At 40.9% G+C, this 16440-nt stretch overlaps 1 protein-coding gene and 1 non-coding gene across 2 annotated transcripts; both read right to left on the bottom strand.

Annotated features, from left to right (window-relative positions):
• Positions 1 to 3508: 3508 nt before the first annotated feature.
• On the bottom strand, positions 3509 to 14462 carry PABIR2 (PABIR family member 2). Its single transcript, XM_054641374.2, has 10 exons — positions 13991 to 14462; positions 13608 to 13686; positions 12274 to 12330; positions 11865 to 11908; positions 11730 to 11784; positions 11402 to 11503; positions 10046 to 10134; positions 9453 to 9517; positions 7094 to 7190; positions 3509 to 6064 (listed from the first exon to the last, which is right to left on the bottom strand). The coding sequence occupies exons 1-10, from the start codon at positions 14104 to 14106 to the stop codon at positions 5914 to 5916; spliced, it is 855 nt and encodes a 284-aa protein (XP_054497349.1). The 5' UTR covers positions 14107 to 14462; the 3' UTR covers positions 3509 to 5913.
• LOC129126049 (small nucleolar RNA U109) lies at positions 6136 to 6279 on the bottom strand. Its single transcript, XR_008535035.1, has one exon. It is a non-coding gene; the product is annotated as a small nucleolar RNA U109 (small nucleolar RNA).
• Positions 14463 to 16440: the final 1978 nt, after the last annotated feature.

A 16440-nucleotide genomic window follows, 5' to 3' on the forward strand; every position in this document is an offset into this window, starting at 1 on the left:
AACTTTGTCAGAGGCTAGATCCAACATTTTTATTTAGATACTGGATTAGTTAACTTCCATTACATTCTTTATTTTACTTGGGCCCACAGTTTTTAATACCACCTGCTTCCTACCTGCCTATCACAAGCCTTAACTTTTGCATACTGAAAAAATTATTGAGCACACATTGCATTGATAAACGATTACAGTTCTCATGATAAATTTAAATTGAAAATTATTTGAGGGAAGGAAAATATTTTTGTTCTAGCACAATGGGGTTTTCATAATCTGTGTTATAAACTATCCAAACACAAGTAATAGCTGGGAGCTTCTGCCAACTTACTCAACTTTGGTGGTAGTTCAAAAGTGGTGCCAGAATGCAGGAGGTTTCATTAGGTCATGGAGGGGTTAAAGCTACTCATCTTCTGAAAAAAATCTCATGTCATTGTCTCCAAGATTCATTTAACTCATGTTGTCAATTAGGACTTACTTCTGCATAAACTATATCCAAACATCTTGCAGAATCAAAATACAATGGAAATTCTTCCAGAAAATATCACATCTGAAAAATAATCAAAAATACCAAATTTTTTTATACCCCAAGATAAGAGACAGGCAAGAGACCACCAGGAATTTTACCACAGCTATTCAGTAAGATAGGCAACCTATAGTAATTAAATCATAATTGTGTTTGTATAGAAGGTAATAAAATTTTATGGCCCTCAGAAATAAGCTAAGGAAGAACAAGAGTGTTTGAACTCTTGTACAGTGTAAGATGATGCTTTTTGGACAGAGAGCCTGGTGTCACTCACTGTCCTGTTGAATCACAGGGACTGTCACTGCAAACTTAGGCAGAGACCAAGAGAGACCTGGCCTGGTTGGTTAGAGATGAACAAATTTTGTGGTCTTTCAGTAATAAATTCTTACTTTACAGTAAGAAGACTTTGGAGGTGGAAGCACATTGGGTTTTCTTGCTGCTACTAAAAATATGCTCAGAAGAATATTGCCTGTGTTTAGAAAAGGAGCCTGGTATCAAACCAGCCAAATTGGTTCACTAAAAATAGGCATTTCTTTGTTCTGTGTTTTCAGGTCTCATTTCTTTTAAACCCCCACAGTCTTTTGTGATCATCCAAGCTAACTTGCATTCTTTGTTAATAGCAAGAACCCACCTCCTTTCCATCTCCAAACTTCATCATGCAAGAACAACAAACCAAAAGCTCCAGGTTTAAAAAGAAAATGCTGGCCCTGCCGTGATAATCAGAGGCAAGACTCAAACCATAAGGCTTTAAGATCTAAGAGCAAGTAATAAAAAGCAGCTTGAATGCAAAAAGGGCTTGGATTGAAACAAGAGACTTCCGCCAAGTGCCCAGTCCACTCTGAAGGGATGAAGGAGAGCCTGGAGGTGCAGGGACCCTTTGCAGTGGTTTCTGTGCCTTTGCATTTGTAGGAACAGCAGCCCTGTCCCTGCAGGGAAGCAAACCCCAGCTGCCACCCTTAAACCAGCTCTGCAGCAGAATTACTACCTCAGAAAACAGACTTGCCCTAAAAAAGATCTACTTCTGATTTTAGCCTGATGACAAAGGTCCTTCTTGGGACCTTTGGGAATTAGATAACCAGCCCTGAAGGAAACCCAAACACCAAACCCCTGCCCTCCTCAAAACCAGCTGGAACTGAGAGAATGCCACTCCAATTCTGATGGGCAAGCACAGCTCCCTCTTTTTGGAGTGGATTAAGGAACACAGCCCTAGACTTGCCCACAAGGAACCTTTTCCTCTAAGTCTGAACAGAGCACCATGAAAAATCTCAGTTGTCTGAAGAATGCATTTTTTCCTTTGAAAATTAGCTGAGTAAGATTAACTCAAGGCTAAAACTCTTCATTTATCATTAGGGGAGCACATCACTGCTTCCTTCTCACTGGGTCTTCTGTTACCTCCAGTGACCCATCTTACACTGAGTTTGCTAAGGATTACTTCACAAGCCTCAAGAGAGAGTAAAATACTCAATGATGGGCAAAGGCAAAGATCCTTCCCATCTCCTATGGACAGCTGCCATTCATGTAATAGCTTTGGAATACAAGGGGCAGTTTGTATAGCTCCAAAAATATTCCTTGGCCTTTACTCCAAAAAAAAGCAAATGCAACAGGCCTACGACTTCATGAAATTCTTGAACTCATGTTAATGCAAAGCTTTTTTATTATGAAGTTACCAGGAAAATTATATGCTGATAAAATTCCTTCCAGGAAAAACACGTTCTCATCTTTGTTGTCACACAATGTATTAGCAGGGTCTACAGATAAGAATGTGAATATTTGCAAAAAATCATTTCCCTGGGCCAGTCTATTGTGTTTGTGCACCAGAACCTCAGTTCCAAATCTGCCTGAGCCTGCTCAAGTTCCACCTCTGCAAACAGCCCCCAACACAGACCTGCCTGGAGAAACATGCCAAGATAAAGACTTGCATTTAAAATCTTTTTAGCATTTTGAATTATTAAAATGATTCTCTATTTTTATCATGACTTACAAAATAATTTTTAAAAAATCTCACTTTAGTGCTTTTATGCAGTATAGAGTTCCTCGAGCCATTCAAAAATGAGTTTTCCAATAAAGTCTGCAGGACTCAGATTTACATCCTCACCCACTGACAGTTTAATTACTTCCATTGTAGGAGAAAGTATTTAATCACATACAGTCAGAAGAACAGCCCCTTAAATACAGGCTTTTGGGCCCATGATCCCCCAATTTGAAATTCAATGAAGGAGAATGAAACATGCAAACTGTGATCCATTTCCTGATGCAGAACACTTGATATTATCAAAACATACAGAGTTCCACAGCTGACACACACATTTTTCTAAACCATTGGTGAAATTCTTCCAGCATTTTAAACCCATGAAATGAGGATTCAGTGTGCTCTGGATATAATCTAAAGGCAGTGCTGGTCAATGAGCTGTGCAAAGACCATTGCTGTAATGCTGTGCTAATTAACATATTAAAAATAGTCCATCTAAAATGCTGCTTGAATTACACAGGTATTTTAACTTAGTTCTCAACTATTACAACGTTAAAGGTAACTCATCACTGCGATTCTCAGCAAAAGATATGCACTAATGATCCCTTTTAAAAAGAAGGAAGTGGGGGAAAGACAGGAATTCTCAGACACTCATCACGGCAATTCAGCCACAATAAGTCTGGTGAAGTCATAAAAACCAGTTGTTAAATGTCAATAGTTATACATTAAAGCTGACTACTAGCACCAGCTGGCCTTCTTTCCCAACTGGTGTCTAATTCCCTCGGACAAAGGCAGGTAACAAATCCAGAAATGCAACTTCTAGTCAGTTTTAGAGTATGCTGCAGTATCAATGAACCCTCTAAGCAGTGGCAACTCAAAGGCAGTGAAGAGCAAGAATCAATAATCAGCATGTTAGAAAACTTTGCTTCAAAATTAGCAAGTTGTGCTAGGAGTGTGAAAGAGAACCTGGGCCCGTTACACAGCAACATCCATTTGTTCTGAAACAACAGACACAGCGAGAGTGGGCATTACGGATATATTTTATATTTTATAAAAGAGCAATGTCTTGTACAAGACCTTCCAAGAGTGGGGAATAGCCAGAACACTACAAAAAACTGCTGTAACAAGAGTGACTGTTTGTGCGCTTGCTTTATGCAGCTTACATTCGAATGTTTACAGAGGCCAGCACTCAGAAAGGACTCTCCACTAACAAACAAATCTGGAATACATCAATTGTACAGGTAAATCAGCCAAAATGAAGCAATAGCTATGCTCTTCTCAGGTTTAAGAAAGCATGCAAGAGGTTTCCCCCTCCTGGCACCCCTCAGATTTCCACATCACAGTACCAGTAAAAGCACGGTGGAAGGGAAGCGGGGCACAGGTAAGGGGTTGGATTTCATCACAGACTGTTTATCAATATTTTGCAAATGGAAAAGCAGCCTTCCTTAAGCACCAAGAAGGCAGAGAAGATACAGACATGAATAAAAAAATAATTAAGCGACTTAAGACATCAAAAGTTCAAGAAATAGCACTGTGCATATACAAACAAAATTAACATTCAATACTGTAGAGCTCATTTAAAAATGGCACCAATGGACAATATTTTACAATATGCACATTTATTTGAAGTGGGGAACTAATGTTCCACAGGTGGAAATGATCATACAAATAATAGTGCCACTGTTGGCCCGTTCTGGTACTTCTTACAATTTAATGGAAACACTTTTAAAAATAATCTGGTATGTACATGTCTTCTGGATACCCAACGGCTTCTTCAGAACAGAAAAAACTACAGTTCTCCCCCTCCCTTTTAGCCAGACAGTATTGCCAGAGATTGTGCTCACATCTAAAGCACATAACCTTACTTTAAATTCAGTGCTATTTTCTTTCAGAAAGATCACAAGTTGTACTTTTAGGTAACAAAAGCATTTATGTTACAAACATTCAAAAATGGAAGCTTATGATTCTGGCAGACAACGTTGCGTATTAAATACAAACCAGCCAGCAATTACTGAACATAAAAAACTTATTCAATCATAAAAAAATACTATAATTCATCACCACAGACTTTTTACAGAGTTATAAATAATAAATAGCATAACACAGTAGATTACAAACGGATTTATTTTGCCCCGTTATAGTCTTTAAAAAGTAAAATATCTGTTTCTACCTCAGACTGACCAAGGTACTGTATCAAGACTACTCATAGCTCAAAGGGAACTCCTTCACCAAGCAATTTGCAGAGCTTGTATCCAATCCAAAGCCTTTCCTAAGGAATCCAACGTTTGCTGAGCTGTTTGCTCTGCTCATGACCAGGAAAGGGACAAACCCTGCCCCGAGCAGCTGCAAAGGGTCTCACCCTGGCTGCCCCTCAGAGCTGGGGCTGCCCCAGCACCTCCACACCTCACAAGGAACACAAAGGGAAGCAGCACCCCCGACAGGCTTGGTAAGCACTCTATAAACAAGCTGTACACAAAGGACTTTCCCCACCCACCCCTCTGGTTTACATTCCATAATTTTGTAACAATGTCCCCTAAGGCACAAAAATACTTATGACCTCAATGCCACAGGAGACATCGATGGTGCCATACATGGTTCTCCTACACAGTAGTTTAATTAACTTAGTTATCTGCACTGTATGTCTTCAATCGAGGAGTGGATTATTTTTTTTCTGGCCAAATCTTGCTGAATAATGACCTTATTTCATACAATCTGTAGGACAAATGTTCTGGGAAGAGAACTATGCAGCTAATTTAATTGTTTGCAGAGTATTATTATTTCTTCACTGATGGCAAAAGTGACAGTCATTAGTTATTTTGCTGTGGGGTTTTTAGTTGAATGTAATAGAGTGAGATTTCCACACTCAATGTGGTCTTCTATAAATGAATTCATAAAAATGACTAGCAGCACTAAGGAAATAAAATATTTTTTCTCCCTTCCATAAAGGAATTTGAGGCTAGTGACTGAACAAAAAAAAAAAAGCAAGAGTAATTTTACTCAATAGTAGAAGTGCCAGAGAATAAATTAGTATTTTCAAATCCTTCCAAACCAAGTTATTTCCCTAGACATAGCGACCGTGATAATGATAGAAGTACATTCCTAAAAATTGCAACACTAATAGGTAGATACCTATTCCTGGAATCAAAAAGTGTATGCAAGTTCCTGAAAGCAAAAGTTAGTATAATATCAGCAGACATCTTGTTTAAAAAATAAATTCGCAAAACCAGACATTAATATGGTCTACAATGTCCATTAAATGGATAAATTAAAAAAAAAATCACTGGAAAGTAGCCAAGGATTACAGTAACAACAATTTTTCCTTTTAATAAACCTCATATGAATGGTTCAAGGATCAGAGTTCATTTCTCTGTACGAGTGTACAGGAAGGGGACAGCACAGCCAGACACTGACTCAGGACTTGGTAAAGTCACTTGGGTGAGAAGTCATCCATGAGAATGAACGAGGAGCAGGAGTTGGAGCACGTCACTGGAGACTCCGTGGTGATGCTGCCTTTAGTCAGGGAATCGGAGGAGGAGCCGACGCTGCTGCTGCTCCCGTCCAGAATATCCGAGGACAGGCTGGGGAAAGGGAGAAAGGTCCTTTAGTGCAGGGCCACGGGGCTCTGAGCAAAGCCTCCCCCTTGGACAGCACTTGTAGGAGACCTATACTACCACTCAGTCTTTACTGCAAGACTGGCAGCCCTGAAAACTCCTTGTTTTCTGTAGCATGTTAGAGATATTCCTGCTCCTCATGGGAACGAGGAGCAGAATTATTGGGTTTTTATAACATGCAGAATCAATTATGAAGCTGGTTTTAATCATAGAAGGGAGGTGACAACAAGTAAATATAAAAACTTAAAATCTTATAGTAAAGGAAAAATAATAAATTAATCAGTACTGCAGCAAAGATGTCACTAATTAGCTGGTATGCTCTTTAACATGGCACTACTCAAATCAAGATTGAAACCTATTTTTCTCACAGAATTCCTGGGTTTGGATTTTGCAGTCTAGATACAAGATCCCAGAAGGCACATAAATTGATGCTTTTCCAATTTAGAGGGAAGCAACATGAAAAAAACCATCTAGGCAGTTTCAAGTCCGTAGTGAAATTCTGAAATTACAGCAGTAACAGCTGATATTTTTGAATACTTAGTCTCTGACTCAATAAAAAACAAACCTTGGTATTTTATGATTGTAATAAAGAAAGATAAGACTAAAAATCATGAACTTAGGGACAAGAACAATTAAGTACCCACACACATTTTCTAAGTATTCAGTGAAGTGCCACAGACACCGTATGATCACTGCCTACAACATATTGTAAGGATGAACTGAGGTAACTTTGCTTATGAATCAACAGGGATTTGTAACAATTATATTCAGTGTAAAAGCTTTGATACCCAAAATCTAGGCTAGAGTCTGTTCAGGAAGAATTGATCAAAGGAGAAGGACCATTGTCACAGGACACCACCACAGGAGAGCTTCCATTATTACACATCCACAAGATACAGACAAAGTATTTTTTTCCTGGAAAAAAAAACAACTAGAAAACTTGTGATAAAAGCACATTCCCTGTTCTGGCATTTCAGGGCACGTGAAATATTTTACCATGAACTGAGATCTGTCAGATGTGTAACATCTGGAGAAAGCATGTTGGTTGTTCCTTGGAAAAGTCTCTTTGGCTGACTTTCAGTTTCCATTTCACCTAAGGAAAACAGTGCAAACAATCAAACTCACTTGAGTCTCTGCAATATACTTTTAATATTTGCCTGCTGTAAAAGAGAAGTTTGACCTACAACACTCCAAGGTTGCATTTGTAACACCAGTTCTCTAATTCAGCCAACCAAGCACCTGGCTAAGACATTAATTTGATGATAGCTTTTGTTAGACCATCCAGTCCATCCTTAGCTAAAATTCCAGCAGTATCTGAGGGGCTACAATGATCTCAAAGACATAAAACTTGCTACTTGTACTGCAATCAGACAAAATAATCCAAAGCAAACTAATTACCATGACTTATTTTAAGTAAACAGTTGAGATGAGGTAACTGATATAAGTGAAAATACGAAGTTTAAAATTGTTAGTGATTGTGAAAATAAGAATGACAGCTGGGTTCAGTTTCACCCTCCCCTGTACAATGAATTCTGATGCATGGGTACACCTTTGCAGGAAAGCTGAATGGAATAAATCTGTAATGTGGAAGCATTTCCACTTACTCATCATGGATCAGACTATCTTTGTACCTGTAATCATCTACAGACATTAAGAGATTAAATATGATGGGGAGAATTCATGTAATCTCTTTAGTATAATCTGCACTGAGGATGAGCTGGCTCACTAATAGCTGCTCTACAACACACATTTGAAAATATCATGAACTTGAAAATAAATTTTAAAAATCCAAACCCTCTCACCTACAGTATATTTTCATTCTTACTTTGGGGGAAAAAAGCATGAAATGGGAACAATTTTTCTGGCTTTTACCTACACTGGGCAGCAGTTGCAGAGTCAGTTCAAAAACCTGACAGAAGCTGAACATTACACCAAACCAGTCTATACATTCTGCAACAGAATCACACTGCTACATTTATAGAGGACTGGTAACTTCCAAAAGTCCCATTTCCTTCACCCCACAGGGATATATTCCTATCTTAAGGCAAGGAATAATTGGTTCTAGCAAGCAGAATGGGCAAAAAACATTTATAAAATACTTGGTCATGCAGAAAAATGAACAAAACACCAACACTTTTGCCCCTTAAATTTCACAGAGACAAATCTGCACTGCTACAATACATTGCAGGGTCCACCAATATAAATCCCCTATGGCAGTGAAAAGTTCTTCTGTTCATGGCTTTCCTTCTCCTACTGTAAATCTATGGCTGAAATTCAGAAAAAACCAGGACCACATATTTAAAAAAAGAAACTAAGTTGATTTATATGGATTAGATGATCCAAAATTAAGCAGCATTTTGAAAATTCCTTGATATTTCAAGAAAGATAAGGAAAACTCATGCCTCCACTTTGTAAAAGATGTGCCATGGGAGCACATGGATTTGGTGAGGAAAGGCCAGTCTGTCTACCTGCACTGCTTTTACAATTTGTGTAAAGTGTAAGTGTGGATATTTATTCCTTATTGATCATTTAGTTTGATAAACTTTTGATCAATTTTAGTGCCTCTAAAATTCACAGAAAATAAAAACCAAGACAGAACTGACATCTGTGAGAAAACTTCTCTCTCTCCACTGTCAAATCAGTATCAGTTAGATAACGTTCTTCATCTGACAAGACAAGCAGTACTTAAAAAAAAGCCAAACAAAACCAGTAACTTTTCTCAAAGCCTAAATGTAAGTCTTGTACAATAAAAGGATGTTTTTGGTGCAGTTAAGAATGCCTAAGTTAAAAAAAAAAAGGCAGAAAGGACAAGCACAGCTAAAGCTACACTTTAAGAATATCTCATTTTTACAGTTCTACTGTGGAGATTTGTTTGAGGATGTTACTTGTAAATCTGTAAAAAGGAACAGTTCCAGGAAAGAATGCATTTTCCTCCTTCAGGAGGAGAGGGCACTGATCTATTCCATTTCTCTAAACACTCACCTTCTGAACTCTCAGAGTGAAAACAAACATTCAGTACTAAGTTTAGAAGATACTGCATGATAAGCAACATTCCTAAGATGATCTGAAGGGTGTGCACTGTTCAGTGGTGCTTGGAGGAATGTTTTGAACATTTGTAAGCTCTGCCATTTAATCTCGTGTATAACAAAGTTTGCATCTGTCAAACAGTAGCTGTTTTTTAAGTTTTTCATTCCTGTGTTTTAGATTAGCTACTTTACATTGTATTTTTGAGTTATGCTAGGCAAATTCCAGTTCACTGTGGATACAAGTGCATTATAATTACAGAATAACAACAACAAAAGAAGTATCCAGCTAGAAAACGACATCCATATTAAGGTAAGGTAAATACACCTACCTTTTCTTTTTATGGGGCCAAGAACACTGGGCCTGATACAGTTGATTGGACTTTGACTCCTCCTGCTGAAGAGAGAATACTGAGAGTCAGGCCTGTAAAGGTTCCAGTTTGCATCAAATCAACATAACCACAGCATATTAAGAATTCTTTAAAACTATTCCTGCACAACTGGAATTCTTGTGGAATCTAAATGCATAGATAACAAATAAGGGCTCCCTATTAGAGCAAATTATCTGCCACAGAAAGCTGTCGATTTTCTAAGGTCATCTCCTTCCCTTAGTGAATCACATCCTCATTTCAATCCTTTTCCAAATTTTGCAGTTTATTTATGTAAAAACAATCTGCTGACAAAGTTAATTTGAAATACCTGAGGACTTCCCCCCAAGTTACCAAGTCCAGTTTAAAGCTGACACATGCTCTATAAGAGCACACACATAAAGCTGCCATTGGTAAAGGTTGAACTGTCAGAGCATTTTTATATGGCAATGCTCTGGCAGTTGTAAAACTGAAATCTCTTTTAATGCCTTAACATCAGCTTGAATTCATCTTTGGCTTAAATTCCAATGTTAGCAGGACAGAGACTCATTTCTTACTTGCAGAATCGCCTTGTTGGACTGGGAATAGGGCTTGGAGGTAATCCATTACTGCTCACAAACATTTGCAATGATGGTGAAAAACATTGCTGCAGGAAGAAAGTTCAAATAAAGATAATTGAGAATTTCCTTTAAAATACTCAGATGTGACACTCCACCCTCCCAAACAAACATCCCCTATTCTATTCCCTTTTTATTCTTAAAGAAAAGCTAGCAAGAGATTACTCAGACTATCAAATATAATCTTACAAGTATTAGAATTTAATTTAAAAACATACTGGCCCATGCAATTCTGCTCAGATTAAGCTAAAATTGAAACCCACAAGAGAAGTAAAATTGAAATCGACACTGTTCTCTAAATAAAAGAATTGTTTCTGTTCTTTGTTACATTTAGAAACAGCAGTACAGTACTCAGGACTTACTTCTTTCAAAGGGCTTTTGAAACAAACAAGTTGAGTTTACTCAAAATACATCTGCCCTGAAAACTGACAATATTCCAGAGTAAAACAGAATATTTAGCTCTGTGATTCTGCAGCTAATTTGAGTTTAGTCCACGAATGCTTCTAGCTAAGCACAAAAATCTTTCTGTCAAGTTATCTGCTAGTGCTTTACAGTCAGAATTCCAAAGGTGCAGAACCAGCTGGCAGCATCAGTGTTTTCCCAGAACACATTTACCCAGCCTCATACATGGCTGCTACATGCACCAGTCTGGTGGGAGCACAGAGATTGCTCCTTTTCTGTACAAAAGCAGAATCACACAAGAGGTGCCAACAAGGTCAAGCAGCTCATCTTCAAACCCAATGCCAGCTTCTCTGTGCTACATTTCAGTTTTCCAATCCTCACTGGAAAGGTGGTTTATCTAACATCCAGCTCTTTCTCTGGCATCTGCCACCAATTTTCAGTACAAGTTCAACACACCCAAGTCCTCCTTCAGAGAACATTTGTGCCTTCCTTTCCATAACTGATGGACACATTTCATCTCTCACCATACAGATTTGGAGTCCAATTTTGGTGCTTGTTCCCCAAAATCCCCTCACTTCTGCACCTGGAGATGCTGTCTATGACTATTTTCATGACCTGTTCCAGCTTCCCTTGAACCAGAACCCCAACCCACCCAGCACAGCAACTAAAATCATCCAGTGTTTCACTGCTTAAACTCTGCAGGCTCCCAGATGGCAACCATTTGATTCTAAGAAACCAACAAAATATGGATTTGGCTTTCTTGGTGCTCGTTCAGGTGTGTTGCTCTGGGGTTTTTTAAACTATGAAACAATTTGTGAAGTTACAAATCCTGACAGTTTAGCTTGGTCCAGAATTCTGAAATATTGTCTCAGCCTGGTATTTCACTTATCCTACCTTTCCTATTCCTCTTGTAGGTGAAGGTGCAGGTGAAACTGGAACGAAGTCTATTCTCTTTGGGGAAAAAGATTTCTCAGACTTGTCCAAGTCATTGTCGCTCTGTGAATACAAAGTTTCAGATTTAACACTGGCACAGGACATTACCTTGAAATCCAAGGCACAACCTTCTAATGGAAAGTCATTGGGTCAAATGCACAAAGTAGCTAAAGCAGATGGGCTTAAATTCTTCTTAAATTATTTTCACAGTTAATTCCTCTCTTTCCCTTAAATTCGTCATTTGAGTGTAAAAGTGGAATTAAATAGGAAACATCTATAAAAAGATTACCAGGCTCAAGCTTTCCTCCCATGACTGGCTTATCTGCATTGCTGTCTGCACTTCCCTAGAATACAAAAAACCCCATCAGTAGCTACAAAGAGGATAACTCTGGCTATTTTATCACCTTCTTTCAGTAACACTCACCTTTCATGTGCTGCTTCTCTGTTCATTAAATCCACTCCTTCCTCCTGCAAGAGATAAATGTCCTAAGTTTTCCCATAACATTTGACTCATCACAGGTACTTGAAAGAACTCTTGTGATTCCATTATTTGCCATCAGGATTGAAAAATGAACAGCAGAACCACTACACAGAGAGACAGGACAGCCACCAGTCCAGCTCATTGCTTCTCTCAAATGAAATACTTCTAAGATGCAAGGTAGCTTAAACACAACAATAAGCCTTGCAAGGCCACTTCCTTGTTGGAATTAACTCTTAAGAAATATCAGTTTTCTTTAGTACTTGAAATACTCAATAGGAAAGAAACCCCCACTTCAATATCATACAGTACTCTTCATTCTGTTACTGAACACACAGATAAAAACTCCACTTACCCTCCTGATCTGATGAAGTCGGCTGCTAGGAATACGAATAGGAGATGATGACAAAAACTGGGGAAAAAAGTGACAGCCACAATGATTAAATCACACACAACTGCTTGCATGCACACATGTTTACCATCAGCTTCATTCTTAGGGAGTTCAAAATGAGCTGCACAGCTACATGTGGATGACTCAAACAATGTTGCAAAAAAGCAAACACTGACCTTCAAGAGAAAAGACTTGTTTTACCACTCACAAATTCCTTGTATCACTCAGCAAGTGGCACGGATCTGACTTGCAGGCAGATACTGCTCAGCATCTCCAGTGCACAAATAGCTACAGATGCCATTTAGACAAGGGAGATACTACAAATGAAACTGTGATTGTTACACAATTCCTCACTGGCCAGGATATGACAAACTCCTGCAGGACACCTTACTCAACCTGCTGGCTATGGCAAAGGAGAAATCTCAATGCTTCAACCCAATCTTGAACAACACTCCCTAAAGCTTAACTTCTGCAAGTTTTCAATTGTGTGCAATTTTATGCATTTCATTTCTCTGGAACTCTAACACCACATATAAATGGGCCAACAGCTCCCACTCAGGATGGCCGTGTGTCCAGTGTCACACCTACTGACATGCTCCAAAATTCTGGATTCTTAAGAAGTCTCACAACAGAAGACTTTGAATTAAAAATCCCTGTCACGTTTCCTGAACAGAAGACATGGAGGAAACTTATGTCAAGACTTCAAGGTTTTGAGAAAAGCAATATTCAATCTTCACTATCCTCAGATACAACAGACAAATTTCAGTGGAAGGAACACATAAATCCCTCACCTGAAGAGGAGAGGGTAGAAAAAAAGAAATGGAATATTTCTGAAAAGTTAAACAACTGCAGTAGTGTACACTACCAGAGAGCAACAAATAAATTTCTCTTCTTTCAGTGATTTTCTGAGGTCTAGTGTTCTGCCTTTGCAAAAAAAGAGCACGATGTCAAACAGGTCAACAAAAACTGTGACAGTCCATTTTCAGAACACAGTAAAACACTCTTTCAAGACTTTTAATTCTGACAGCATTTTACTCTTCTAACAGAGGCTTAAATTAACTTTAAAATTTGACTTAATATGGGGAGTCACATAAAATGTCAACTACTCTTGTCTTCTTGGGGACAGTCAACACACCAGTATTATTTCAGTATATATTGCAGTGAGGTGAAAAAATGCTTATTCTGCAGCTTGGAAGTTTGCTAGGATACTTAGTGCAAATACAAATCAAGTTTAACTTCATTTCTCTCTCCAATTATTCCCTGTAGTGTGTAAACATGACATGCTTAAGATTCCTCACCATTCCATGGCGGCTCATAACTGTTGTGCTGTTCCTGCGAGTCCGCAACACGTAAGGCTGAAACACCTGGGAGTTGTCACTGCAGGGGGAGAAAACAAAGTTTTGTGAACAGCTTTTTTGGGTGCGCCTTACTTAAAGCTCCACAGTGCTGTGACACGCGCTGCAGCCTCCAGAGCGCTGCAAACACCATTTTATTTGAACGGGAGCGCTGCTGTCGCCGGGAGCGCGGCGAGCAGTGGAAGGGGACAAGGGGGCACCGGCGGCCCCGGCCCCGTGGGACAAGGGACACGATCCACAGGCCGCTGAGGGAGCGCCGGGCCTGGCCCAGGCCCCCGGCGGGCAGCGGCGACCCCGGGGCTGGATGAGCCCCCCGGGCCCCTCACCTGAGCCCGTGGATGAGCGGGGCGCTGTTCGACCGCCTCAGGCCGCCGCCGTCGCCCGGGGCCGCGGCGCTCCCCGGCGGCAGCTCCAGGTCCAGCTCCATCTTCTCCTGAGCCATCGCGGCGGCGGCGGCGGCTCCGGCTCCTCCGCCCCGCCGCGGCGCCCATTCACTGCCAGCGGCCGCCGCGGCTCCTCGGGCCGCCGCTGCCCCGGCCCTACAGGCCCCGCGGGCGGCGCCGCGGGCTCAGCCCGGGGGCGCGCCGAGCCCGGCGGGGGGGGCGGCCGCAGCAGCGCCGCATCCCGGGGACGGCCCGGGGGCGGCCAATTCCTCCAGCGGCTGCAGACGGTGCCGCTGCCCGCGGTGGCGGTGGGAGCGCTCCCGCTGCTCCCGGTGCTTCCCTCGATGCCGACCGCGCTCCGCGCCCGCCGCTGCCGCGCACTACGCATGCGCGGGGATCGGGGCGCAAGCAGCACCGCCCGCCTCGAACGGCGCAAGCGCGGTGGCTCCGCACCCCGGCACTGCTTCGGCGGCGGGAGAGCTCCCGACAGCCCCCGGGGCCGGCGCGCGCACTGATTGGCTGTGGGAGGAGCGTGTGTGTGTTTGAAACGCCGCAACGGTCGCTAGGACGCGCGCGCCGCGGGGGCGTGGCCAGGCCGTGACCTGAGCAGGGTCCGGGTTCGAGTCCCGCCCCGGTCACAAACCCGGCGCCGTTTGCCCGTCTCAGTGGGGAAAATGTTTTACAGCCTGCTTCAAGATTAGCTCCTGTCCGACCTGAGTCCCGCAGGCTTTCCCAGTGTTCTCCCCAGCCTTCCCTAGCTGCTGAAGCACGTACCAGGGCTTTGATTGCACTGAAAGTAGGCTCAGCATTCAGAAATCTGCTGTACAACTCATTATAAGACGTGATCCGAGATCTTGACAGTGTTCAGGTTTGGACTGACTTGTGCAAACCCACTCTAAGTGATCAAAGTATCAAAGTTTGTGCTTACTTTACAGTATTTTTCTGCGATAACTGTTGTACATATTTGTCTCACACATGCAGGGGGCTTCAGGGTCTTTCCTAGCACCAAATTTTAAAAGGTCTTAATTTTCCCCCTGGATAAAACAGTTCTTTGTCATAGTGCTAGGTGTCGAAACTGTTAAGATAGAAAAGTTAGGGTTTTTCAACATTTCAACTACCTTAGTTGGGAATACACCTAGATGAATTATTCTCTCAAACAGTTGAGGGTAGATGCTTCTAGATAACTGATTAGAACTCTTATTTCTGTACCTTAATATTTATTATAGTACCTCCTTACCTTTTTTGTTAATCAAGACTGACTCAAGCATATTCCATTTTTCTGTGTTTGGGGACTCTGTGTCTCATCAACTGTTGTTGATGCTTACATTTCTTTCACTGAAATGATACTATTAATGAAGAACTTTGTGCTGACATGCACAAAGATGCATGGAGATGAGTTAAAAGACCCACAAGATTGTATATAAAATATTTACAGGATTTTTTAATATGTATTTATATTGAAAAACCCAGAGAAAAAATCCTTATCTTGTACTACTACAGAGGAGAAATACCTTTTACAGTCCTGTGCCCCTTACACTATGGCCTACCACAGCCAATAATGACACCCTTCTGTGAGGTGGTACAGAATTGCCATCTCCTGCAAAGACTGAGAATGTAAACATGCAAATAATTTAACCTAATCTCTAATAATTGTGACCAGTCTGATTCATTGGAAAATTAGGATCTGCAGCTGTGAAAGGAATAGACTGTTAATCACCTTTTGCTGCCACCATTCTCGAAAAGCAATACGACACTTTTACAGAACCTACACCAAAATCCTTGTCTGGTGCTTCAGCACAAGCATTTCACAGCTTGGAACAGCTTCCATACCTTTATTTTCCATGGCTAGAATTGCCTAAAAGGCAATTCAGGTGAAAGTTCTTAGCAAAACTTCTAGTTCTGAATGGAAATCTACTCACAAATATGCTCGTTCTCTTAATACAAAAGCCACCTGCAGGATCTGACTACAGCACTAAACTATGTGGATTTTGCTATTTATTTTTATTGTGGAGATATTATATTATATCCTTGCCACTAAGGGCAGCAAACAGCTTCAAATGCCATGCACCAGGATACTGTTAAGGAAAAAACCAACAATATCCAAAATGTGTCTGAGAGCTCAAAATCATCTGCTCCATGTTCTCAAATTTTCCAGTGCCAGGCAGGCACATCATCCTGCTGTCTGACCAGGATTTACTGTAGCCAAGAGAACTTTAATGGGAATATATGTCCAAAGAAAAGTGGGGACTGTCAGGGTGACCCTCAAAGGGCTGAGGAGGGTAATGAGGGAAAGGGAAAATTGTACTGTGGAACAGAACTATGGAAATGAGGAAACCACAAGTTGTTGAGTTAGATAACACCATGGCAAGAGGGGTTAAGAATGGAGAGAACAT

The sequence above is a fragment of the Agelaius phoeniceus genome, chromosome 14 (genome assembly GCF_051311805.1).
Source record: "Agelaius phoeniceus isolate bAgePho1 chromosome 14, bAgePho1.hap1, whole genome shotgun sequence".
Classification (NCBI taxonomy): domain Eukaryota; kingdom Metazoa; phylum Chordata; class Aves; order Passeriformes; family Icteridae; genus Agelaius; species Agelaius phoeniceus.